This window comes from Mustela erminea, chromosome 18 (assembly GCF_009829155.1).
Source record: "Mustela erminea isolate mMusErm1 chromosome 18, mMusErm1.Pri, whole genome shotgun sequence".
Classification (NCBI taxonomy): domain Eukaryota; kingdom Metazoa; phylum Chordata; class Mammalia; order Carnivora; family Mustelidae; genus Mustela; species Mustela erminea.
In genome coordinates this window covers 50396960-50423886 of record NC_045631.1, presented here as the reverse complement: position 1 = coordinate 50423886, position 26927 = coordinate 50396960, and the positions used below count along the sequence as shown (strand labels likewise).

Sequence of the window (26927 nt, the reverse complement as noted above, 5' to 3'; positions counted from 1 at the left end):
CAAGTTCATCTGGTCTCATTTAGATGTGTCCCTGCACACCTGCTCTCCCCTTCCAGCCTTCCCTATCTCGGGAAATAGCACTGTCTCTTACTCGGCTACTCAGCCCAAAGGAGTCATCTTGATTCCTCTCTTTCCCTCCCCTTCCACAGCCAAACTATTAGTCCATTCCTGATAGGACTCCACTTTCAAATATATCCAGAATCTGTCCATTTCTCTCCACCTACCTGCTAACGTCCTAGTCCAAGCTGCTATCATCTGGCACCCAGACTACTATCATAGTCAATATTATAGTTTCCCCAGGGGATGCCATTCACGCTGTTGTCCAGAGTTGAGCAGTGCGCCATCTGCCCCGCTGTACGTGGCCACCCTGTTCCCCACTTCCATTCCTGCTCCCAACTATCCTGCCCTCTATTTTCCATGAGGCAGCCAAAGTAATCTCAAAATCTATTTATCAGCTAACATTAATTTCTGCCTGGAAGCCCTCTAATGAATTCTCACCGCAATCTAAGTAAATCCAAAGTCGTTATGGTGGCCTACAGACCCTCCATCATTGCTGCCCAGGCTGGGCATTGGAGCACAGGCCAGATGGACCACAGGTTTTTCGAGAAAGGGTTCCTCTCAGCACCAGGGACAGCCAGATGGGGCCCCAGGCAACTGGAGGCCCCAGGGCAAACTTAGCCCGGCGAGGTGTGTGCCCTGTACAATTCCCAGGAAAGCAATCCTCTGAGAGTGCAGCAAGGAGATAGCCCTTGGGGTAGGGCACGCAGCTGGTTACCTCCAGCCACCAGGAGCCTCAGGGGACTTCAGCCAACCGCAGCAGAACTTGCTGGGGGAGCTACAGGGAGGAACCCACAGCCCTTTCCATCATATAGCTCTATTTTAGCAGAAGTGTGGGGACGTGTGGCTGAGAAGACAAAGCCCCATCAGAGAAACACCAAGCAAGCGCAACAGGAGGCAGAGTGATAGGAGGGCAAACACGTGGACAAACAAGGCCTTGCTAAATCCTCCCCTCCCCCTAGTGTGAGACTAGACAGCTAACTTCATCTAGGCCTCAGTATCTTCTTCGGCAAAATGGGCATAACACACCTGCTTCACCAGCTTATTTGAGGGATTCAGTGGGATGATGTGCACAAAGCACCCAGCAGAGCTCCAGGAACAGAGCAGGCTTTTAAAAACTCACGGCAGTCAAGGTAATCAGTGTCCTGACTCGCTAAATGGGGGGAGAGAGAACATTCCAGATATGCAGGAGAGCAGTGTGCTGGGCACCAACGGATGGGACTCGGGGCAGGCATGGCCCTTGGCTGCCACTCACACTCCCCAGGCATCACAGTCCCTGCCGTACGCATGTGACAACACAGCACCCGGGCCTCCGTGTGCACAGCACCAAGCTCAGAGTCTTCCCTCCAAGACCCCGTGCCCTCCTCCCTCCCAGTAAACCTGGCTGGAGGCTGACACCTCATCTGCAGGACCCTCTCTGCCATTTCCCTGCTCCTTCGGCTCCGCTCTCCCCGCCCCCCCAGCCCCGCGATGCCACCCAGGAGGTATACAGCCATTGTGCCTCACCCAGATCACTGCAGTGACCTCCCAGGATGCCGGGCTCGCTCCCTCCCCCAGCCCACGCTAGCATGCAGACCAGGGGGTCATACCAACCCCGGATCCCACGTCTTCAGTGACTTCCTTCTGCGTGGCCACCGTAACCCATCAGGCTCTGGCTCCACCTACCTCTTCAACCTTCTGGGTCCTTCTGCTGCCTGATGTGGCTGAACTGTGTCCCTCAAAAAGACAGGTTGACGTTCTAACCCCGTCCCTCAGAATGTGACCCTATTGGGAAATAGGGTCATTGGGGATGTAAGCGGTGAAGGTGAGGTCATGCTGGATTAGGGCGAGTCCTTCACCTCCTGGGACTGGTCTAAGAAGAGAGCGAGGGGAACGCCAGGAGAAGACGCAGAGAAGCGCAGAGGGAAGGTGGTCACAGGAGGACAAAGGCCAGGGATGGACAGTGCCGCGAGCTGAGGAATGCCCGGGACTACCAGAAGCTGGAAGAGGCGAAGGCGGAAATTATCCTAGAACTTAAAAGGCAATACGCCTCGGCCAACATCTTCATTTTTCACTTCCAGCCTCCAGAACTGTGAAAAAATACATTTTTGTCGTTTTCGGCCTCTCCGCGCGTCATACCTTGTCATGGCAGCACCAGGACACAAACACTCCCCCGTACTGAGCCCCGGAGTCCAGCCCAATGGGACTCCCGTTCCCAGGACATCTGCCATCCCTTCCTCCCTTGTGTCCCACACGCGCCTCTCCAGCACCTCGACTCTGCGACACGTCAGCCCAGAAAGTCAGAGAGACGCCTCTTCCTGCCCTTCCAAATTCCTGCCCATCCTCCACGGTGTCCTCCCAACCCCCACCCGGATGATGAGTCTGGACTTTGGCTTCTAGAGCATGTGAAACTTCCTGGCAGCCTCTTCGGGTCTGAATGTACACTTTCATCGGATAACATCTGGGCTGGACCAGACAGGCGTCAGGCGCGCTTTACTTCTGCACCCACCCCTTCCCCATGACTCTCGTGCCCCACACCCACCCAGCCCATCACGGCAGGGGCCTCTGCTGTGGGCTAAGCAGAGCGGCACAATCTCGTGTCCTCGAAGATCCGGCCCACGGCCTGTGACCTGGGCAGGCTCCCCAGAGGGCCACCTCTCCCGTCATATAGAGGAGCCTGGAACAAAAATGAAGCAACTGGCTCAGGAGCCTGGACATCAGATGGACTCTCTGCAGAGTTTAGTTTAAGAACGTAAGCTCCGCCCCTTTTGTGCACAGGCGGGCTGAGCTGTGCTGCTTCCACTTAAAACCCGAGAGTCTTGGCTACCCCAGTGTGGGTGTAACAGGATAGGAGCCCAGAATGTCACGGAACAGCATCAAGCCCTGCCCTAGGGTGGCCCAGAGTTCAGGAAGGGAGCTGGCTAACCCCAGAGTGTGAGAGAGCTCCGGGAACAGTCAGCACAGGGGGTTCCGAAAACACGCAAGGCATGCATATAGGCATGTTGAGGAAGCGAGCAATTCTCGAAGGAATGTGCACAGAAGCTGAGACCTAAAGTAGAAATAGGTATTAACTTTATTATTATCTTAATAGAAATAACTGCCGTTTATCGAAGGACTGCCACCCCAGTTGTATTGCACGTCTGATTTTGAATGCCTAGGATTCCCATTTTATAGATAAGGGAGATGAGGCAGACAGAGTTTCAGCAGCTTTCCCAAGCCCGTGCAGCTGGTATGGGTGTAGAGGCACCTTACTCTGACTGTCACTGTGCCGTAGGCAAGACTGTAGAGCCCTATATTTGGGAAACAATAGAGCTAGAACCTAAGTCAGGCGTCCCCAACCAAAAATCCCATGTTCTTTCTGCTACCTTTACCTCGGAGAGAAGACTGGCTGGCACTGGGCCAATCAGGAGCTTTGGTAAGGTAAACCCAGAGGGAATTACCTTAGGTAGGTGACTAGTCTTGGGCTAGGGAGGTCCCCAGACTCCCCTTTAGTGGTGTCCGCCCCAAGAGCCTGACTCACATCGGCACGAACCACATGAGCCCAAGAGAAACACCAGAATGACTATCTCCCAACTCGCTCCAGGGATGAGGGCAGGAACCACAGTGTCACAGGGGTCAACAACTACAGGGGAAATCAGAATCCAAAGTTTGCCTTGGTGATTATGGAATTAATTAATGTGAAGATAATTCTAATGGATTAGAGAAAAATCCTTCCATTTGCTAAGTTTAGGGAAATACCATCCTCTAAGGACCAATCTTTGTCAGTGGGTCTGCGCTGCACAAAGGCTATGAATCACAGTTTTCTGCCCTAGCACGTGAGACTGAAATCCCTACACTACATTTTACTATATGGTATTTGCAGGTGGGGGCTTGGGGAGGTCCCTGGATTTAGATAAGGTCATGAGGGTAGAGTCCCTATGATAGGATTAGTGTTTTTATAAGAAGAGGAAGAAACCAGAGGTCTCTCTCTCTCTCTCTCTTCCCCCTCCCTGTGAAGCACAGTGAGACGAGGACCGCCTGCAGAGAGGGTCCTCAGCAGGACCCAACCCCACTAGCAACCCGATCTTGGACTTCCCAGCCTCTGGAACGGTGAAAAAATAATTCCTATTGTTGAAGCCACCTCTTCTACTGTGGACCAGTACCCGTGGGCTGAACCCGAAAGGCATTGCCTAGATACTGTCTCTGCTTGGCTGTCTTTCACAGCCGTCCTGGGGATGGGCTCTCCTTGATCACACACCACCACCCTCGTGGGAATCGCTGCCATGCATTTCTACGGCACGTGTAACTTTGAGTTCCTCCCCAGACTGCGGGTTCTGTGAGGGCAGGGTCGGAGTTGCAAGGGCAGCCCCAGACAGCGTGCCTTGGTGGCATGGAGCCACTCCGGCAAACTCTGGCGGGCGAGCAAACAAAACGTGAAGAGGTCATTTAGTTGGAAAACATACATTTGTCCATTTGGCCCCAAATCGCTCAAACTGATGCCTTTGAGGGTTCAATTAGTCCCCAGCTTGTGTTAACGTTCGCATCGCTTGATGCTCAGAAACCATCTTCTCTCCCTTATTTCCAAGTCTTTGGGGAATCCTGTCGGTACCCTCACCATACTCCGCATCCCCCCAATACTACCAACACCCCATGCAGCCCAGTGAATTGACCTGCCCGTCATCTCTCCTCTCTCCCAGCCTCTGTCTCCATTTGGCAGAGACTAGTTAATAAGCAATAAAATGGTCTTGCTGCTTGGAAAGCTTCTTTTTTGTTTTTCCCCAAATCTATCTGGGCAGGCTCAGGCCAGTTCAACATCAGGGGTCCTAATTAAAGTCTGAACATAGATTGTAAAGGCAGGCTGGAAGTAGAGAGCCAGACATGACAGCCGCCAGTTAACAGGAAAATCAACGCAAATTTAGCCACAGCCAGACAGAAACCAAAGCAAATCACCATCGCATAAATTGTGGGTATTAGAATCAGAAAACTTTAGTGCTGGAAACGCTGTCCCAAAAGGCCCTGGAGAGACATAACGTGCGAAGTTAAGCCTATCCAGCCTTCATCTATGAGGAATTTAAAATAGAATGACAAGGCTTGCTGGGGCCACTGTCTGAACTGTGGTGGGCCTAGAATGAGAACTGTCTTCGCTCCATTCATAATTTAAAGTCCTGGAGGCAGAAATAGGTTTTAAAAATTATTTGCTGTGGCCTTTGTGTTTGGAGGGACAGAGCAGGAGGTGAGAACTGGAGAAAAACTCTGGTGGGACCCACCAGTGCAGCCTGGCCTCCATGTTGCCTTCTGTTAAATGGGAAGACCGCCAAGTCAGCGCTCAGAAAGTTGTCAGATGGGGTCACTGATGTGCAGGCCTTTTGTAAACTACATGCAAATAAGGCAGCAAAGAGTACACTTGGTGGGTTTGGTTTACTCACCCGTCCATCCATCCATCCATCCATCCATACTCTTGCTCTTTTCAAAAAAAAAAAAGATTCCTGCAGCTGAGCTGGGTATGATCCTTAGCAATTTCCCCCTTTCCTTTCCACATCCTCGTTGTGGATATGAGTACAATTTTGCTCAAGGACGGACACACGCAAGGCGCATGACAAGATGCACACACACACACACACACACACACACACACACGGGCATCTTGGTGCCTCTTAAATTGGACACCTCCCGGTTACCACAGCCCTAAGCCATGCCATCCCGGACGCTCCTGCAATCTGCCCCCTGCCCTCCCAGCTGCCAGTGTGGGCCACCCCGGGGAAGCTGGAGCAATCCATCTCAAATGCAGGCCGATGTCTTCAGTCCTCAGGGCCCCCACTGCGTCCAGGACCAAGCCAAACACTTGAACATGTGCATGAGACCCTTCACCAGCGGCCTCGTCCTTCGGTCCAGCCTCACATTCCCTGTCCCAGCCATGCTCCACCACTGGAATGGCCGTTTCTTGTTTGGATGAGGGATGGCTTCCCAGCATCTAGGACAGTGCCTGCGGGAGCCTCCAGTAATCTATGTCCAGTGAGAGGGCACCTTTCGTTTCTGGGTCTTTGCTCCTGTTTTTCCCTCTGCCTACAACACGCTTTCCTCCCCCTTCATCTGGCTAATTCTTATCATCTTTAAGGCCTCAACAGTGAGGTCCAGTACCTCGTGGCTTCCCTCTGGAGCAATGGCCTCTCTCTTTTTGCAGCTCCACGCAAATGTCTTTAACATGCTCTGGCTCTTGGTTCGATCATCCAAAAGGCGAGAAGCCCAGCATAGACATTTCTCATTCTTGACTGTGACCAAGGGATAAGCAATGTGCTCAATCCATCCCAGAGGATCCAAGTTCAGTTCCACCCAATCCAGGGGACTAAAGCCCCGAGTCGGAGAGAGCAGGAGGTATGTGGTTTCCTCCTCATACAGCGCATTTCCATTCTGCATGCTAAAGGCCGCCTTTCTTGGGGCGCCTGGGTGGTGCAGTTGGTCAGGCGACTGATCGTGGTTTCAGCCCAACTCGCGATCTCAGGGTTGTGACCTCAGGGTCATGGGATCACATCCGGCTCTGCGCTCAGCACAGAGTCTATCTGAGACTCTCTCTCCCTCTCCCTCTGCCCACCCTTCATACTCTCTCTCTCAGAAGAATAAATAAATCTTTATAAATAAATAAATACATACAAATAAAAGCTGCTTTTCTTAGCTTCTTCACCACCTGCTTGGAGCTTCTTAGGGCACAGTTGGCTGGAGTCTCCCAGAATCTGTCCTATGATGGACTCTTAGCGGAGATTCCTTGCCAAATTACATGAAATTGCCGCTGGACAGGCAATTTTGAACTTGTGGTGTGAAGCAGGCTGGCACCAAGGCCTCACGGGCTAGTAGTTCAGTTCCTTTTCTCGAAGCTTGGGTGTTATCTAGACAGTGTTATTCCTGCTGGTTCCCATCTATTAAACAGAACCACGAGCCTAAACCCTGCTGAACCCTCTGTGTAGGCTTCACCTTGGCCCGGCTGGTAGGTGGGCATTGGCGTGATTTTATGTCCTTTGGATGTACTACCTGAGGGCAAAGATATAAAGTGGCCTGTCCAGTAATGCTGAGCAAATTTCTCGAAGTTAGTGGGGAAGGTCACAGGACAAGAGGCTCTTTTCCCTCGACCCTGAGTCTGAATCACTGTGGGGGAAGGAATGGAGATAAAACTGAACAGGGTTTACATGCGGGGAGGGAATCTTTCTCTTGTAAGTCTCACTCAGAATGTTCTTTTCACCCTAGCTCTCAGGAAGACCTCACTACCATCCCCTGCCTTTGTGAATGCCAGCCCAGCTCCCAGTGTCCTCGGGATTTTTGCTGCAAAACCCTCCCGAAGGCAACAGGTTAGCCAAGAAAACTCTGAGAGCTAACAGGATAGATGCCTGTTTGCAGAAAACCAATGCTGAGAGCAGAAATCACACGAGGTGTTTGACTAAATTGACAGATCAATTCATTCCTCTCCGAGGCCCTTTCTAGAAACAGACTCAAGCCCTTGGGAGCCTCTGACCTTCCAGTGATGAATATTGATCTTTGGTTCCTAGCTAAGTCCGAGCCTCTGCTCAGCAGCAGAACTGGCCTGACTCAGATTAGACTGGGGGCCCAGAAGGGCTGAAGCAGGATGGAAGGAAATCAAGGGGCAAAGGTAACATACTTCCAAGTCGGTCCGCACGAGTGAATGGTTTACAGTGTTTGGTCAGCCTGATTTCTGAGCCAGCCTAGAAGACTCTACGTGATCATCCAGGATCTGGGCTTGCTTGGCTGGGCCCACTTCCCCCCAGAGACTTAGAGGTCATGAGCATTCAGGTGCTCAAACCCCAGTTTGGACACCCTAAGCCGCTACCAGAACCCAGGCATCAGCCAGGAGTCACCGCTCACTCCTAGAATTGCCAAGAATCGGTTACTGGATCATCACAAGGTGAACAAGGTGAAAGCCTTCTCTGGTGTGCAGGGGACAAGAACCAAGCTCATGTCGCACTATCAAGGTTATTCACCGGGTTCTCGTAATCATTTAAATGATGTGACTATTTTCAGAGTTGACTCTCTCCTAAGATCTGGAAGAGATCCCAGTGAAATACTATTTTTCCCCTTTTTTTTAAAGCATGAGTGCTTCCTTCCGCTAGTTCCCGTGGCCACGCAGGCTGTCTTGGACTCCCTTTCTCCAGTTGTTTGAAAAGTTTTGAGTTTTAGTTCATTACCAAGTCTCTGGCCTTTTCACCTAAATTCCAACATTTTGATTTTCCTTGCATTATCTTATTGTTTCTTAAATTTTCATGTTCAACAGCACCGCTCAACTCAGATTTGCACCGGACAGTGACAAAACGCCCAGCCCACCGGGTCAAGGGCAAAAGGTACATTGTCTGCTGAACGCACTGACAGGTGCGAGGGGCCCAGTCACTTGGAAGTGCCCAGGTGGGCTGTCGCTGAATGCTTGGGAGCCCAGAACAGCGATGCCTTCTGATAAAGAGACGTCCACTACTTTCCGGAGACTTCATTTTTTTTCACAAATAAATTGTTCATCGTTATTTTTAATGGAATCGATCTGCAAAGTGGATAACCGGCCCCCACATGGGGGCTGGAAAGCCACTGGAGTAGTAAAATCACTTCCCTCCTGTCTGGGCTTCAGTCCCCCCTATGTGATAGCATGATAGGGACGCTCTTTGACCTGGAACGACTGTACGTGACTAAGGTCTATCATAACCCTCGGGACTGTGGGGGTTCTGGCCACAGTTACCGCTATGTACATGGAAGTTAGGATGTCTGTAAGGAACCAAAATTGGGGGACTAACATCTCTGCCTTTCTTCCCCCAAGGAATCCTTTTGTTCTGCAACCTTGATGCCATCATGGTTATGCTGTGAATGGTGCCTGCTCCAATGACAGATTTGGAAAATTGCATCTATCCTAAGTAAGTGGGGAATTAAAAAAAAAAAAAAAAAGCAACAACCAAAAAAACCCACACTGCTGGTGTGTGCTGGCAGGGAAACGTCATGGAGACACTTAAGGGTTGCCTTGGGGACTTGGTCCAGGAAGGAATAGACTCAAGACTCAAGCAGATCCCAAGGAGACAGCCAAGTTGGGGCAAGTGGCTTGACCTTGACTTCCTCACCTGTGAAAGAAAAGAAGCACAGGGAGGTGGCCAGAATTAACGGGGGGTGATGCCCAAAGCCGGGAAGCTCCCACGTGCTCAGCATGGGTTATCCATTACCGCAACTGTCACGTGTGATTCAAATACAGATGTTGGCTCCTTGTGGACGGTCCACCTAGAGAGTAACAAGGATTTGTCTCCGGAACCCACGTCTCCTTCCGTGAAGTATCATCTAGACCTTTCGTTACGCGGAGAAGCCAATTCACATCGACAATTCAGGTGGGTATTATTTCTAATGCCAATACCAAAGTTAACTGTAACTCACACATATGCAGGTCTACCGAGAGCCAGGCTCTGTGCTAACTACCTGCACGGGTTCTGATTACTTAATTTAATCCCAACAACATCCTTTGAGGTGGGTGCTACCATGGTCCCCATTTCCAGAAGAAGAAAACAAAGCTCCAAGTGTTGATGGAACTTGTCCAGAGTCCTACAGATGGAAAGCAGTAGAGCCTGACGCCAGAGGCTGACCTCTTCAGCAGGATTGCTAGTCTTTAGAGCGACACTCATTCATCCAGCACCTGCTACATTACAGATTATGGGAGGAGCAGGGGTAAAGATACAGGTCGTTGGCTCATTGTTCTGGGTTGACAAGCACCCCCCACCCCCAACTTCATGTCAACCTAGAACCTGTGCACATGACCTTATTTGGAAATAGGGCCTTTGCAGATGTAATCGAGTTGATACTGGATGAGGTTGGGCCCGAAAGCCAGTGACGGTGGCCTTACGAGAAGAAGGGGAGTTAAACACGCACCCGTAAGGCAAAGAGCCGGGGCAGAGAACCAAGCGATGCGTCCACAAGCCCCGGAGGCCCAGGACGGCCTGCAGCTACCAGAATCGAGAAGAGGGTCATGAAACTGATTTTCCCTTGGAGCTTCCAGAAAGAACCAACCCTGCTGACACCTTGATTCAGGACTTTTAAGTCTCCTGACCCCTGAGAGGATAAGTAGGAGCTGCCTGAAGCACACGGTGGGTGGTAATTTGTCCTGGGAGTCCGAGGAAGCAATATTCTAAAAGGAAAGAGACAAGAAAAAAGACACTTTCTCAAGTCACCCAGAGACCCTGTTTGGCAATAGGAGTTCTTGTCTGAAAGTCATGGTTCCCCACCGGCCGTGAGTAGGCAGGGGCCGAGCCAGCGATGAATCAATCCGTGGCCTCACAGGAAGCCCGCTTTCCTGTCAACAAAGCACAGAGAGAAAAGCTGCGGCGGACACAGACGTCGGGCCAGAGGGCCGGCCGCCGGGCCCCTGTCACAAGGCCCAGATGGAGAGGATACTTTCACAAGGGGAAGAAGAAATAGGAGAGTCCAGCACACAGTGCTTGCTTCTGGATCCCAAGGGGCCATTTCTGCTCGGGATGAGACAAAGTTGGGGGGGGGGGCGGGGGGACAGCTTGGAAGGGGAGGGTCCAGGCCTCAGAAATCTCGGTTTCAATAATGGGCCAGATGCTTCCCCACAAACCCACTCGACACCAAAAGCGGAAGTTGTTAAGTATTTGGCCACCCGGTTCCCTGAAAGGATCTAGTCAATGCTATGGATTAAATCTCTTCTTGAAAAAAAAAAAAGAAAGAAAATTCCAACACACAGAATTGGGGATGACATGTCAAGGGATCTTAACCTAAAGCCCATTCACCGATACACAATGATGCATAAGTTGCCTCCTGGGCACCAGACACTGTGCTCTGTGCTAGGAGTACAAGTGGGGAAGAAGAGACATTTTTCTTCCTGAAGGCTGGAGATAGAAGGGAGGTGTCTGATTTTCCTTGGCTACCACAGCACATGAGCAGGAGCGAGAGGCTTTAAAGGACAGAAATGTAATTCTCTCCCGGGTCAGGAGGCTGGAAGTCTGAAATCAAGATGTCAGGAAGGTTGATTTCCCTCTGGAAGCTCAGAAAGAGAATCTGTCCCATGCCTCTCTTCTGGCTTCTCGTGGCTGCCAGCGGTCCCTGGCATTCCCAGCTCGGGGACATGTCACTGTATTCCCTGCTTCTGCCTTCCCATCACCTCCTCTGGGTGTCTCTCTGTGTCCTCGCCTCTTATGGGGACACTAGTCACTGGATTTACGGCCCAGCCTCAATGGAAGTATCATTAAGATCCACAACTAAGGGGCACCTGGGTGGCTCAGTCGGTTAAGTATCTGCCTTTCGCTCATGTCATGATTTCAGGGTCTGGGATCGAGCCCCATGTTTGGCTCCCAGCTTAGTGGGGAGTCTGCTTCTCCCTCTCCCCCATTTGTGCTCTGTCTCTGTCTCTCAAATAAATAAAATCTTTTTTTAAAAAAATCTTAAAAGAAAAAAAAAAAAGGAAATACATTTGCAAAGTCCCTGTTTCCAAATGAGGTCACATTCTGAGGTTCCAGATGGGCATGAATGAGGGGGGAGTAGCCCTCTACTCAACCCGAAACAGGTGGTCATCTGGTTACACAATCACCACGGGGAGAAGCAAGATGGTGGACAGAGAACCTGGCAACATCTGAGAATGATTTCCCGGAGGATCTCGGGAGGTAGCAAGACCCCAAGTGGTGAGTAGAACCTAACTCAGCAGAAGCAGTAGAAAGTGCACCAGGAAGATGGAATCAGCGAGCTGAGGCCCAGACCCAGGGAGGCCCCAAGTGAACAGAGGGGCTGCACAGAGAAGAGTGTGGAGGAGGGGCTGGTCTTGTAAGCTGCAGTACAGAGTTGGGATTGGATCCCTAGGGCCACAAAATGCCTCTGAAGAACTGGAAGCAGAGGAGTGTTCCTCGAAAGCTCACTTTGGCCGAGCTGGGGTGGATGGACCAGAGTAGGGGAGACCAGATGCGGGGAGCCCCGAGGGTCTGTATCACCACGGAAGCTCTGGGCTCCAGGATACAAGTGGCTGAGACACTGTGGCGATGGCCCCAGCAGGGTCCTAACCAGCTAGCTGGAATGATTCCCACTGAGCCGGACGGCCGAGTTAAACGCAGCGCCGGTAGGATCTGAGCTGGGGGGTCAGATCGCCGTCCGCCTAAGATGTGTACCCAGAAGTCTGAACGCTCTGATCCGTGTCCTCTTTCTGAGCAGGAAAGGGGCTTATGAACATCCAGACCCACTGGGATACACAAGCCCTTCCCTTTGATGGTCCCTTGGAGTTATATGTGCCCTTCTTCAGACCAGTAAGTCCTGTCTGCTCACAGCTAAGTCCTCTTACCTTCGTGTGCGTCGCTGACTCCCTGTTCTTCAAAGGTCACTTCTCCCCCGAACCCCCAGTTGGATTCTGCAGCCTCCCTTGCAGACTCCAAAAATCCCCGATGCAGGCTCGTGTCCTCAATACGACTTTCTTTGTAACCTGTCCCCTCCCGCAGACGATAAGTAGCAGAGTTAAGTTGTTCACCTCTGTATTCCTAGCTCTTAACACACACACACACACACGCACATGCACACGCACACACACACACACACACAGGCACACACATGTACCCTGAATGTTATCAGACGGGTGAGTGCATGGATTTCTTCAAGATGCTGTACTGGCTTCAAACCAAATTAGTCAATCAATTATCTAAGTCAACACGGACCCATCAATTGTTCTTCAAGGGCACTAGGCTGACCCTTCCCGCAGAGAGTCCGGCATCCCAAGGGATGCTGCCTCGCCCTCTTCAAGACTTACCTCATTCCTTCAGCAGCCATCTGATCCAGGTGGACAGTGTCCTTTGTTTCTGCCCAGTTCGCCCCCAGGTCCCCCCACCCCATGTCATCTGCCAAAATGATCACGAAATTCGGCTTCTGGCCTCTTGTGTCCCCGTTGTAGGAAAAATCCACAAACGGATACAGGCCTCCCAAGAAAGTCACCCCCACAAGCAGAACCTTTAGAAAAAGCCAGCCCATGGTGGGGTGACGGGAGGGTAAGAGTTGTCTGGAGTGACCGTGGGCCACAACTAGAGATTTTTCTGAGAGCTTCCTCCTGCTCCCGTTCAGGGCAGAGAGTTGGCAAGAAGATACCGGTGGTGGTGGTCCTGCTCGGGGTGGTCCCTAGAAGGGTGGTGAGCTTACAGAAATGAGTCCCCACTTGGAATCCTCATTCAAGAGAGTCAGGAAACTTGCAACCCTGAATGTGGTTTGTCCCCCTGCAGCTCCGAGGGAGGGACCGGCTGTGTGCGCGACCGTCAGCCCTCAGTGTCAACAACGGCTCTTTGGCCACTTAGCAAAGGACCCGTCTGGACTCGGGGATGTCAGCGCTGGCGCCGGAGCCGTGCGTCTGTGTTCGGGACTCCAGCTGGTGAGTACAGGATCGATTCTCCCATCTGCAGAACACCTGGACGTTCTAGAAGCCGCAGTCAGCCTCGAGTGAGTTTCTCAGTTCCAGATGGTTGACGGCTTCATGTTTCTGCAAGGTTTCCTGAAAGAACAAAAATTGACAAGAAAACAGAGTTAAATCTGCCAGAGCAGCTGTGTTGTACTCAGTAGCTTAGGAAATAATCTCTTTTCCATGCCAACAGATGTTTTCCTTCTCACTCGACGACGATGTAGCTGGTTCATCCGTTTCTCCACCTGAGGCATGGTGATGAGAGTGCTGGGGATGGACCTCCGATCACGGGGCTGGGAGCGCCATCAGCGAGGAGGCCTCTGAATTCACTCACTACACGGATGGGGACACTGAGGCCCGGTGCCCTGGACGGGGCGAGGGCCAGCGCCCAGCTCTGTGAAATCCCAGCTCTTCCCCACGCCCACCCTACCACGCTTCTCTGATTCCCAAGAAATCATGACCTTCTCAAACCCATTGAAAATTCTAGAAGAAAGAGTGAGATCTGTGTGATCAAGACATGATTCTTTCTAATGGTCATGCTGTCAACTACTATTTCTCTGTAAAATTCTTGACGGAAAATGATCATTCGAGAAAAAAAGAAACGTGAAGAAAATTAACGGTATACGGGGCACCTGGGTGGCTCAGTGGGTTAAGCCTCTGCCTTCGGCTCAGGTCATGATCCCAGGGTCCTTCCATTTCAGTGTCTGTATAATAAAGTTTTATTGGAACTGTCAAGGAAAAAGTCACTCAAGGATGCCTGGGAGGCTCTGTTGGTGGAGCGTCTGCCTTGGTTCGTCTCAGGTCATGATCCCAGGATCCTGGGATCAAGCCCCGCATCGGGCTCTCTCCTTAGTGGGGAGCCTGCTTCCCCCTCTCTCTCTGCCTGCCTCTCTGCCTACTTGTGATCTCTCTCTCTGTCAAATAAATAAATAAATAAAAATTTTTTTTAAAGAAAATTAATGGTATAATCTAGTGGAGAGTGTTCAGGTACTTAAGGTAGAACATTTGAGTTTATGGTTTGAAATGTTTCACCATAAAATGTCAGCATTTCCAAAAAAGGTTAATGGAAATTGTCCCTTTATATCTTGATGATGTAATTTTTATTAAAATCTAAAGACGTGCTCAACCAGAGCTTCTCCCACTTGGGTGTACATAGAAGTCAGCTACAGGCCTTATCAAATGCAGGTTCATAGGAAAAAGGCTGGGGTATGTTTAACAAGCTCCCGGGTGAGACCTCTATCGCCCTTAAATCGCACTTGGAGCACCAAAAGGCTTAGAAAGAAATACATCATGATTCTTATCCAAGGAGAAAATGAATGTAAACTGGAGATGCTTAACCTACTGGAGATAATGCAACTTCAGTGACAAGACGAAAAGCACAAATCAGGTCGAATTTTGAAAAACAGGAACTGTGGGGCGCCTGGGTGGCTTAGTTGGTTAAGCCACTGCCTTGGCTCAGGTCATGATTTCAGGGTCCTGGGATCAAGCCCGGTGTTGGGGGTCCCTGCTCATCAGAGAGCCTGCTTCTCCCTCTGCCTCTGCCCCCCCACTCTGTTTGCTCTTTCTTGCACGTTCTCTCTCTTAAATAAATAAATAAAATCTTTTTTAAAGAAAGAAAAACAGGAATTGAAGGTTATGTTTTCAGCTGCAGATTGCAAATGGGGACCATAGAATAAAACCATATCACCCCAACTTCACTTGAAAGCCCTAAATTTACAAGGTTCCTAAAGAGGCACAGACTTGAAATTCTAGACTGAGTAAAAAAGCTGTTGGGACACCCAAGCCATTGAGAGGATTAGAGGAGAACAAATACATAAAGATGCTACTGGGGCTGGCATTACGATAGACGTGATGTGCAGTTCTGTATCCCTTCCCTTGAGGAAGCCAACCCAACTGCCAGCCCAAGCGGATGGGGGCGGTTGTGTATGTAAATTCTGCAAGACCCAGATAAACTCAAAAGGATGGGCAGATACATACTTAATCAAAATAAAAGGGAGTTCAAGTAAACAGTCATGGTCATCTGGAGGCGAATGAATCAATTGTTCAGAAATGCAAATTCTTCTCTTTTCCAAGAGGAGAGTTATTCTTTCAAACTCAATTAGATTCAACCAGTATTTGTTGATCTTGAGGCCCCAAAGATTTCTCCCTTTCTAGAAGAAGAAAGAGCCCTTGCACAAGGAGGGCGCCCAACAAACACTTGTTGACCTGCTGGTTGATTCCCAGCCTCATTCTACTGGCTTCTGACCATTAGCAACAATCATAGGAGGCTTTTCTTCTTAAAGCTACTTAGCTTGGAACTCTAGAGTGGCCTCATTCTTGCTCAGTAATCCATTTTGGAATGACCCAACGCGAAGGACTCCAGGGGAAAAAAAATTCACTTAAGAAAAAAGCTGAAATTAAGGTGGGAACACAAATAAACAGATTGTTTTTCTTAACAGTTCCATGATAAAACATTCCTTTGAGGATTTTCAAAGAGAATCATTAATACTTAAAAATTTCACCAAATGGAAATAAGCTAATTTAGCCAGGATGCCATTGCATTATCCTTCATGCCCCTACCTCCAGGGAGATATTTAATCTTTTCCCATTTATTTTTTTAAACTACAGTGAAAAGGCAAACCAGACATTCAAAGAATGGACCCAAAGCCATGGACTTTGATTGAGCTCCAAACTGACATTATAGAAAACAAGATGGCGGTTTCTTAAAAAATTAAAAATGACCATATGATCCAGCAATCACACCTCTGGGTATCTATCCAGAGAAATGAGATCAGTATCATGAGATATTGGCATCCTGTGTTGACTGCATTATTCACAATCACCAAGATATGGGAACAACCTCAGCGTCCACGAACGAACAAAGAAAGAAAATGTGCGGCATGTAGAATCTATACGCAATGGGATAGTATTCAGCCTTGAAAAAGGAGGATCGTGGAAACGAAAGTTTTGCCATTTGCAAAAACCTTGATAAACCTGGAAGACATTACCGTGAGTGCAGTAAGCTGGGCACAGGAAGACAAATATCATCTCACTTACACATGAAATCTAAAAAAGTCCAACACATAGAAGCAAAGAGGAGAATGGTAGGTGTTAAGTGTCCCCACCACAAAAAATGTAAAACACGTGCAACTGCACGAGGTGATGGGCATGCTCATGAGACTGTAGACATCATTTCATATTGTCTATGTAATCAAAGCATCACATCATACGCAGTAAACACATACACGTTTTGTTGATCACATCTCAGTGAAGCTGGGGGGAGGTTTTTAAAAGATGCAGCCTGAGACTTTTCACCCCTCATCTGAGGTTCTCTTCCCAATTTTCTTTATGCACCACCCTGCCCCTCTCAGAAGGGAGAGTGGGCAGAGGCAGGGAGCATTGTCTGTGGTCTAAGGAAGAAAAGGGGAGTCTTTGGGAAATAGAGCGTCCACTTCTCCATCCACGGGGCTGGAAGGAACGTGACCACCTGACACAACAATCCCTCAAGGAAGACCCATGTGCTCCATCCAAGCAGAACAAACTGGGATAGATCCCTGCTGGGCGCAAGTATGAGCCACCCCCCACACCTCGATGCTCCCCGGGCAGCCCGAGGGTGAACTTGAGTTGTCCATCCACTCAGCAATGATCTGTCTTCTTCTCTACGAACCCTACTGGAAAGCAAGTGTTCTGGATCTGCTAAATTTTGGTTCTGGGTTCGCTTCTGGGGAAAGATGCTCTTGAGCGGTAGAAGGACTGGCAGGCAGTGGTCGGCCAGAAGGGCCGGGAACGGAATGGCGTGAGTCAACCGAAGACATGCTACGGTGTCTGAAGCCCAGGCCTGGGAGTCCACCACCTGACCTGGTTCCCCGAGGACCTCCCTGCGGCCAAGCAGCCTGCTAGAGGGCCTTGAGAACAGCTGAAATAACAAGAAGGTTGGGCAGAACTTCTGGCAGAGGGCTCTGTTGGTTTTCCAGAGACAAAGCTTCTGATGAGCCAAGGCCAAAAAAGAGAGAGGCGCAGGAGGAGCGTGATCTCCGGCGGCCGAGTTCTGTTCCTTTACCTGCCAAGTCGTAGCATGGTCATGCGTCGGCGGGGACCAGGAGTCACAGGGGGACGGCCGGAGGGGGAGGGGGTGGAGCCTCGGGTCTCGGCTGCCCACGTGCAGTCTGCACCCATCACGACCCCTCCACACCCTCCCACCCCCGTGCCTTGTCCAGCAAACGCAGACTAAACGACAGGCCTCAGTCTAGATGCTGTGCGTACAGCAGGGAAAGAAACACAAAATCCTGCCCTCAAGCTGCTTCTTTTCTGGTGGTGTGGGGGGTGGTGGTTGGGGGGAGCGCGGGGGAAGAAATGAAATGAGCCAAACGTTAGTGCTGGGGAGAAAAAAATCAAGGGGAAGCAGCTCATGGGGTGCAAAGTGAGGTCCAGGGACAGCCTTGTGGAGAAGGTGATGCTTCCAGAAGGTTCTGCAGGACGTAAGAGAGGAAGCAGTGCAGCTATGGGACGTTGTGCGCCAGAGAGGACTGCCAGGCAGGGAGGCCAGCGGGGCAAAGGGCTGTCACTGTGAGGGCAGCAAACAGCGGAGGGAGGAAGCCTGAGTTCCAACCCACACATCCCAGAATTCGCCCCTGCCCTGCCAGGAAAACGGGGTGGAAAGGGAAGGGGAGAATCAGGGGTCAGTTGCACCTGTCCAGGAGAGCCCAGGTGAGAGACGGCGCGGGGGAGAGGCAAGCCCAGTGACCAGGGCACAAAATCTAAGGTGGTGGCACTCCTTCTCGGTGCCCACCTGTGCTCACATGACTCTAACAGTGAGCAACTCCTGGCATTTGGCATCGCCCGCATCCAGGTGCAAGCGGTGAGGAACCAGACGGTCTGGGGAACCAGACGAACAGTTATTCAGGGTTATTTAATGTCTGTGTGTAATCAAGATCCTCATGGGAAAAAACAGACAAACATCTTTGTGGTCCCTTCCTTTGTCCTGAGGTCCTCCCTAACAGGCCAGTTCGGGGCGGGGGGGGGGGGGGAGTGGCAGCTCGGAAAGATTGCTTTCTTTAGAGTATATCTGGGGGGGTCTGTCTTAGCTCAACAGAAGAGGTAAAGGTGATTTTTTTTTTTCTATTTCTTTTTCTTTCAGTTTTATTGACATGTAATTGACACACAGGACTGTCTAAGCTTAAGGTATACAATGTGATAATGTGATTTATATATACTGTGAAATGATCGCTAAAATAAGTTTAGTTAACAGCCACCGCATTCTGGGGCTCCTGGGTGGCTCAGTCAGTGAAACGTCTGCCTTTGGCTCGGGTCACCATCCCAGGATCCTGGGATGGAGTCCTGGGTCAGGTTCCCTGCTCAACAGGGAGCCTGCTTCTTCCTCTCCCTACTCCCTTCTCGTGTTTTCTCTTGTTATCTCTCTCAAATAAATAAATAAAATCTTTTTTTTTTAATCCATCACTTCCTATAGATACAAGAAAAAAGGGAGAGAGAAATGGTTTCTTCTTCATGGTGAGAACTTTTAGGATCTACTGCCCTAGCAACTTTCAAGTAGACCAAAAAGCAGTGTTAACTATAGTCATCACTTGATACCATATGTCCCCAACACTTATTTATCTTATAATGGGAGCAAGCCAGACCCTATTGTTGGGAATATTCTTTCTGTGAACCCAACAATTCCAGGAAGCTCGTCCACGTGTGGGGCATACATACGACATCCTGCATAGCGTTAGCTCAAACCACCTGTTGGAACCGTCACAGAAGGAAGCTATGTGGCAGAGCCAATTTGGGAGAGCAGAGGTAGCATCAGGCCATGCCTCTGTGAGTTCAGCAGCCCTGGAGAAATTATATCTGGGTCCTCAAACGCATGTCAGAAGAAGAGAGAAAGTAGATGGGCTTCCGAATGACACCATTTCTCTAAAATTCTATCCTCCCCTTGAGAAGAAATGTCACAAGAAATGTGACCAGGCACCACAGACTCAAGGTCAATCACCTGAAATCCGCTCCCTGCTTGCTGAATTTTGAAGGACTTTTTACAAAGCAGTATTTACTTCTCATTTGCAATAAGTAAATTCTACAGAAGTCGTCAAACATGCAAAAGTTGAGAAACTCATGCGTCCGGACCCAGCATCTTGACTCAACAGTTATCAGCACGTGTCCAGCCCGTTTTCATCTGTCCCCACTTCTACTTGTCTCTGGTCCTCCACATACCCTGGATTATTTCTGAAATGAACCTCAGGGATCATGTAATTTCACCCAACATTGTTTCTATATGTTTCTCTAAAAAATAAGAATTCTTTCAGAATATAACCACAACCCTATTCACAGCCACTTTTCAAAATTAACAACAACGTGTTAGTAGTCTCAACACTCCAACCAGGGTTTAAGTCAGCGTTTATACTCTGCTGTCTTGCCAAAGTTTTATTTTATTTTCTTAATTCTTTTACAATTTTTTTTTTTTACTCTAATCTAGATCCGCACAAAGCCCACCACAAATTACATTTGGTTCATGTGTCTCTTCTCTTTTCATTTATAAGTTCCTCCTCTCTCTTCCCTGCAATATATTTGTAAATAAATTCAGCTGTTTGTCCTGTGAAATTTCTCAATTTGGGACCTGACTGTAGCCCGCGGTGGGATTTAAAATGTCCCCAGAGCCCCCGTTTCCGTGTTCACTGACTTGTAGATCTAACAGTGAGATCTGATTCACGTCTGAATTTTTCTGGCAGGCCTACCTCCTCCCTCTGATCCTTCTCCCTGTCATGGTAAGATTGATCCGTGGTTCGTGTGTCAAACTTTCATTATTCCCTGTGTCAGTTTTGCATGAGAATTGGAAACTTCCTACTAAACGCCACGTGCCATGTTTTCTATTTTTGCAGATGTCTCCTTTCCCAGGTTTTATTCTACCTCTGTAATGCAATGCACGGAGATTCTGCGGGGAGTGGAATATTCATGTCCTCCCAAAATTTGTATGTTGAAGCCCTCTTTCCCTGTGTGATGGTATTGAGCTGGGGCCTTTGGGAGGGAACTGGGGTTGGATGAGGTCATGAGGGTAGGACCCTCGTGATGGGACTGGTTCCCTTTTAAGAAGAGACCGGAGAGGGGTGCCTGGGTGGCTCAGTCATTAAGCATCAGATGCCTTTGGCTCAGGTCATGATCCCAGGGTCCTGGGATTGAGCCCCGTGTTGGGCTCCCTGCTCAGTGGGGAGCTGGCTTCTCCCTCTCCCTCTGCTGCTCCCATGCCCGTGCGCTCTCTCTCTCTCTCTCTCTCTCTCTCTGTTGAATAAATAAATAAAATCTTTTAAAAAAGAAGAGACCAGAGAGCTGGGTCTTTCTCGCTAGCAGGTGAAGACACATCAAGAAGGTGACCTTCCTCAAGTTAGAAGAGAGCCCCCGCCAGGCACCTAACCAGCCAGCACCTTGCTCTAAAACTTCCCAGCCTCCGGAACTGTGACAAAGACCGTTGTGTTGCGTGAGCCCCCCGGTCTGTGGTGTTTTGTGATGGCAGCCCAAGCCCACTAATACAGATTCTAGCTGGGCCTAACCCAGCACCTCCGAGGCTGAGGTCAAGGCATAGGAAGTAGGGGGAAAGACCAAAACCTGGTGGAGGGCGGGGCGCGGGGGGGGCCTCATGTTCAGTGTAATGAAGAACTTGGCATATGTGCCTTTTGGGAAATTGATTTGGGGGAGTGTGGTGACCTGTTTCCAGAAGAATGTGTGCCCAGGATTTGGCACCGTTGTTTCCTAGCTATGTGATCTTGGATAAGCACCAAAAATAAAAAAATAAAATTAAAAAAAAAAAAAATCCCTGTGCCTCAGTTTACCCATTTACCTGAAAAACAGAGCCACGGTAAACTTCCTCCCCCGCCACCAAACACAATGTGTAGGTGAGATAATGGAGCTTGAGTATCCGCTGTCAGTAAGTGCTCAGAAACATTGTATTTCATGCCCCTGTGGTGTTGAGGATAAAGAGAGAGCAAATACGAGAACGAGAACGCTTTGAAAAAAAGTACGATACAGGCCCAGAGGCTTCCTAAAATTAATATGAAACACAACTATTCTGGGTGTCGATGGTGAGATCCGGGCTCCGTGTAGCTCCTGGCTGTCTTGGTCATACCCGTTTGCCAGCGTGCTCTGCTGGTCAGTTCCGGAGCCACAAACGCCATGGTCACAAACCAGCGAAAGGGAAAGTGAAGAGTCCTCCTGGTTTGTGTTTTCAAAGCTCCCAACTACAGTTCCTTGTCACACGGTGCCATGGTGGTCTGTGCCATTCCGGCTAAATCTGAGCTAGGTCCCTGTGTCTGGGCAGACGCTGGTGAGAGTTGACACGGTTTCTGGAGTACACGGCCTACCAGCAAATCTGGTTTTAGACAGTTTTAACAGTATGAGGTTAAGCGGAGATGCAGAGAAGGTGTGAAGGAAATCTCCCCTTGGATGCCATTGAAAGTGGGAATTACACGTTAATATCAGAAACATCCGAAAAATGATTTGCTGGTGACCCTGGGCTAGGTGCTCCAGCCGGAAAGGTCACAAGTCTCGGCTGTAAGGTGCATCAGGATAAGAATGTCTGTGTGTTTTATGCACTGCATAATCCTGGTACCTAGCCCAGAGGGAGTCCAATCAATATTTGCTGAATGAAGGCATCTAACACGAACAACTAGGGCCAAGCCTGCTCCGTCCCGCCCCAGAGAAAGCTCAGCTCTGTCTCATTGCTTCCCTAACCTCAGATGGGCTTTGTGAGTTCCCCTTCCTCTGAGGTCCTCCCTCGTAGAAGTGCACTTGGGGAAATGCTGCTTTAGGTAATAATCACGCGAGTGTCCTGTCTTCTGAACCAGACAGTCAACACTTGGAGATGAGGGACCCCGTTCTCTGGGGTGTGGTTTTGTGGTCCGGGAAACAACCGCACTCATGAGGGCAGCGATGAGCAGAGGCCGCCCAGATGGCAGAGTGATGGCTGTGGGAGGGAAGGACGGATACTCCGTGTCCCCAGTCCTACCGTGGACCCCTACCAAGCATCTGGGCTCCCCTAAGGAGGCCAGAGCCCTCCATCAACCATGACCATGACAGGACAGAGGCCCTGCAGGCCTCCCATCATGGAGCAGCCTGGAGCAGCCTCCCAGCTTCCTCAAACCATCCCCTTAGCCATACGGAAATGAGCGGATACATGGCTCCCAAAGGGTTAAAATCGAAGCTTAACACTGTGTATTGTTCCAAGGAGCAGCAGGACAGGCTGTGCGTGTTTAGACAAGAAGGGGGGGAGAGCCAGCATCTCCCTTTAGGCAAGAAACATAGCAGGAAAGCAGGTTTTTATTCCTTGGCCTTGAGCAACATGATGGGTGGGGCAACGTCAACAATTCTCCAAAGAAAGCCTGATAAAATCGGGGCAAACCCAGTGGTCCCACATGCTTGCCATCCTGGCCAATTAGATTTCGTGACTGCCACTGTGGCTTAAACTTGTAACACGGCATGTTATTTATTCCTAAAAGCAATGTGATGAAAATCACTTTGTTCCGACAATCCTGATTCTTGTGTTGCTGTTAGTACGTTCACAATAGGCTCGAGATCGTTTTTTAGAGACTTTCTCGAGGCAGCATTCTCTCTTTTTCTTCTCTCTTTAAGTAGAAAGAGGATCACAAAACTATAGACGTGTGGGGACACCTGGGTGGCTCAGTCGGTTAAGGGGCTGCCTTTGACTCAGGTTGTGATCCCAGGGACCTGCTCAGTGGGGAGTCTGCTTCTCCCTCCCCCTGCTCTTGCTCTCTTTCTCTCTCCCTCTCAAATAAATAAAATCCTTAAAAAAAAAAGACTAATATGTCTAAGAACAAATATCAGTGTTAACATCAAGTAAAACTTACTGTAGAGTGAATGAGACGTACCCAGTGACATCAGGCATGATAGAGGTCAGATCATCAGAGGCCATGGGTGGGGAGGTGACCTTCCTGTCTGCAAACCCAGCACCATCTGCTGTTCACCCCTCTCCCTCCCCCTTGCCAGTCCTTGTAAGGTTTTTCCTGGTTCTAGGCCTCTCTAGTCTCCATCCTCAACCCCCCAGCCAAGAATTAGAGAAACGCACATCACTAAGCTGCTAAGCCCCTTACACACTTTAACCCAGTTAACCTAGCAAGACAGAACTAAGCACCACCCCCCCAACCAGGACAACCCTGTGCAGCATTATTATCCCCCTTTCAGGGATGAGCAGACGGAGGTAGACAGAAGTTCAGCGATTCGCCCAGCTAAGTGACACGGTTAGGTGAGAGCAGGGCTGGGATTCAAGCTCAGGCTCCAGGGTCCACACCCACGTGCATCTTACACTGTAGCTCTCAATTATACAGACCCTACCTTCTCTCACATGGCCCATGGTGGTGACTCCAGGTTTGTTTTCTCACCCCGGGGATCCAAGAGGGTAGGGACCACCGCCTTCTCGTCCTCCTTTTAATATAGACCATCCCCAGTGGCCTGCACATGTTTGTGCTGGGGTATCCTCTAAAAGAATGTGGAAAAACAATAAACCCTCCCCATGTCAGTCAGCATAGGCCGCCATAACAAAACACCTTAGACTGGGTGACTTAAACAACAGAAATTCATTTTCTCACAGTCTGGTGGCTGGAAGTCTGGGATGCAGAGCCCAGCACAGTCTGGGTGAGGGCTCTGTCCCTGGCTTGCAGACAGCTGCCTTCTGATTGTGTCCCCCAAGGCTCTCTTCCTCTTCTTTAAAGGGCACTCATCCCATCATGGGGGCCCCACTTCATGGACCTCATCTAACCTAATCACCTGCCAAAGGCCCATCTCCAAATCCTATCACACTGGAGGTCAGGGCTTCAACATATGAATGGTTGGGGGGGCAAACATTCAGCAAAAATGCAAACATGCAGTTTTAAACAGTTTTAAAGTATGTTCAGTGCTTCATCACAGCTTCAAAAGATATTGTTTCAATTGTATCCATAAATGATCTTTACAGTAAAATGATTTTACACCAATCTTTCAAACGTATCCAGTGTAAGATAAACATCAGAGTTGTGTGCCTGGGTGGCTCAGTCAGTTAAGCGACTGCCTTCAGCTCAGGTCATGATCCTGGACTCGCATCGGGCTCCCTGCTCTGCAGAGTCTGCTTCTCCCTCTGACCCTCCCCACATCTCGTACTCTCTCTCATTCTCTCTCTCTCAAATGAATAAATAAATAAAATCATTTAAAAAAATATATAAACATCAGAGTCATATAAAAACCATCATCATTCATTTAAAAATTACATGGGAACATCATTCATTAGGTCCGGAATTGTCTATCATTTCTTTTCTCTCTTTTTCAACACGGTATTTCCATTCTGTGTCAATACGATGTGCTTATTTATTCAAAAGTACTTAATGACCCTATTTCTGTGAGCACAGATTTTGTGTACAAATTGAAATTTACCTTTGTAAATGGAAATTGTTACTTACACTTCAAGGTTAAAGAAAATCCCTCCCCAGTTGAATTATTATCGCAATTAGTACTATAAGGGATCATTTGTCAACGAACAACATATATGGTATATTTGGACAAGCTCTTACTACTGCAGAAGCAACTTTACAAGATGGGTGGGGGATGGGACATATTGACTTGAAGAAAGAGGCTTCCCTGGCACTGTATTTGGGTATTAGCCCCAGAGACGGTTTCAGCTGGAACAGAGCCCCCTAGTGAGATCCTGGCTCTGGTTATGAGGGAGAAGCCACGCGTGGGAGACTAATCCAGCACCAGGCCTGCCCCACAGTGGGTCCTTGGACAAATCAGCTTTAGGACAGAGCTCATGTTCCAGAAAACAACTGCCCTAAGATGATCTGTGTCTCAGGCCCCTTGGCAAATCTGCAAATCTCCCCAGGAGCACATGTGCCCATCTGAAGGGTCCTGTCTTCCTTCAAACTGTTAAATGTGGGGATTGGGGGACGCTCCACCACCCACAAGATAAACCCCATGGATCTACCCGGAATTCTTACGAGAATGCCTGTGGGCTTCCCTGCTGTCGGGAGACGCAGATACCGAGTTTTAAAGCAAGAATTCGCTTCGCTCAAATACAAAAGGGGTCCCGTTTCCAACCCCCCCCCCAGCCCCCGCAACACACTCATCTCCTGGCACAGGCCCTCAGGTGAGATGGTGGGTGGTGGTGCGGAATCAGGAGGAGGAAGAGTAAATGAGTGAGTGGGAGAGCAACACCTCCCAAAGGAGTCCCCTCCGGTGCTCCTCCTCTTCGTGGCTGCTCTGAAGACCCACCCCGAGCTCCAGACAAGATTCCTTTCAATCTACTTACCCAAGTTTAAGTTCTCACGGGCTGGTAAATGCAGTGAGCTTATTTGCAAGCCAGGGTCATATCTGCCTAGCAACCCAACATGAAGACTAGAAGGGCTATAAACGTAGACAGAGAACAGGCTGGCCAACTTTGCACAAAGGAATCTGTTCTCATGCAAATGACCCAAAGCAAGATGGCTGGAGAGAGCAAGCCCAGGGGAAGAGCCTCAGGAGCCAATTTATTTCCCCAGAAGATGTTGACGGACTTTTTAAGGGCACTGTCACAGCCTTGCCCACTGTAGATGAAAGACCCCAGGGGTTCTGCTGCCACTGGGGTTACGGCAGACACAACAGAAGAGGCTAAACGGGGAGCTGAACCCTGAACTTAATATCCTGATTTTTCTGGTTCTGTACTCCAGACTCCAAGGGTTCTTTTGTTCGTATTTAGAACTAAACAGAGTTAGTTTTGTTTGGGGGGGTTTTGATTAGCATGGTAATGCAGTGCTTTCCCTCTCTTTGCTTTCCCGGGAGGAGTGAAAAAAGCAGGGGTTTTCACGCTTGGTCTCACTAGGAAAGGGACCAAGGTGAAGCCAGCCTCTAACCAGGGCAAGCAAAAGTCACTGGCTTGTGGCTTGCAAGACTAGGCCGAGACTGGGTTTCCAACCCAACCCCCCTTCCCCAAATGCAGGTGGCAAATGTCATCTGTGGATGAGCTTTAGCTACAAAAGGGCCAGGGTGTGTCTATAAATGTTCTGAAGCCTTGGGTGAAGCCCTGCAGTGCTCTGTGCCTCGACTTTTCTCATCTGTACAATGGGGATAGTGCTGACTGCAGAATGTTACTGATGGGTTGAATGTTAGCTCACATGTATGGCATTTAATAGTATTGGGAACAAAGCAAACATGCAAAAATTAATAGGCCTAATAATATTAATAAAATAATAGCAACTTAGTATGACTATCATCATTACAGTTATGCCTCCTCAACAGCCAGTGCTTTTCACTCTGGTCAGATACTCAGATGAGACTTTCTCAATCATTCATTCATACCTAGAACTTTTGGCATAATTTGCCTAATGTTTTAAATCAAGAAGCCCAAGCACCAGGAACTTCCAGGACTTGATCAGAATCACTCAGTTATAAATACTGGGCTACACCCATAGGTTCCCAAGACCCCAAACAGTAGATACTATGACGATTCCATAGTGAGCACAGTGGCAGGTCCTAAATGCACTGTGAGATCCTAAATCTCAAAGATTACACTTATAGTCAGTCCTGCTTTAGC

The 26927-nt window shown here is 49.4% G+C and overlaps 1 protein-coding gene across 5 annotated transcripts in view; it reads right to left on the bottom strand.

The window, feature by feature from the left end:
* Positions 1-26927, bottom strand: part of ARSG (arylsulfatase G) — a 102452-nt gene that overhangs the window by 51166 nt on the left and 24359 nt on the right. For 4 of the 5 annotated variants that reach the window (XM_032322245.1, XM_032322247.1, XM_032322248.1 and 1 more), the window contains exon 2: positions 12779-13507. In XM_032322245.1, coding sequence (XP_032178136.1) covers positions 12779-12996 — 218 coding nt within the window. In that variant the 5' untranslated portion in view covers positions 12997-13507. Of the gene's footprint in view, positions 1-12778; positions 13508-25667; positions 25736-26927 lie in introns of those variants that run through there. The other variant, XM_032322246.1, reaches the window with a different exon arrangement.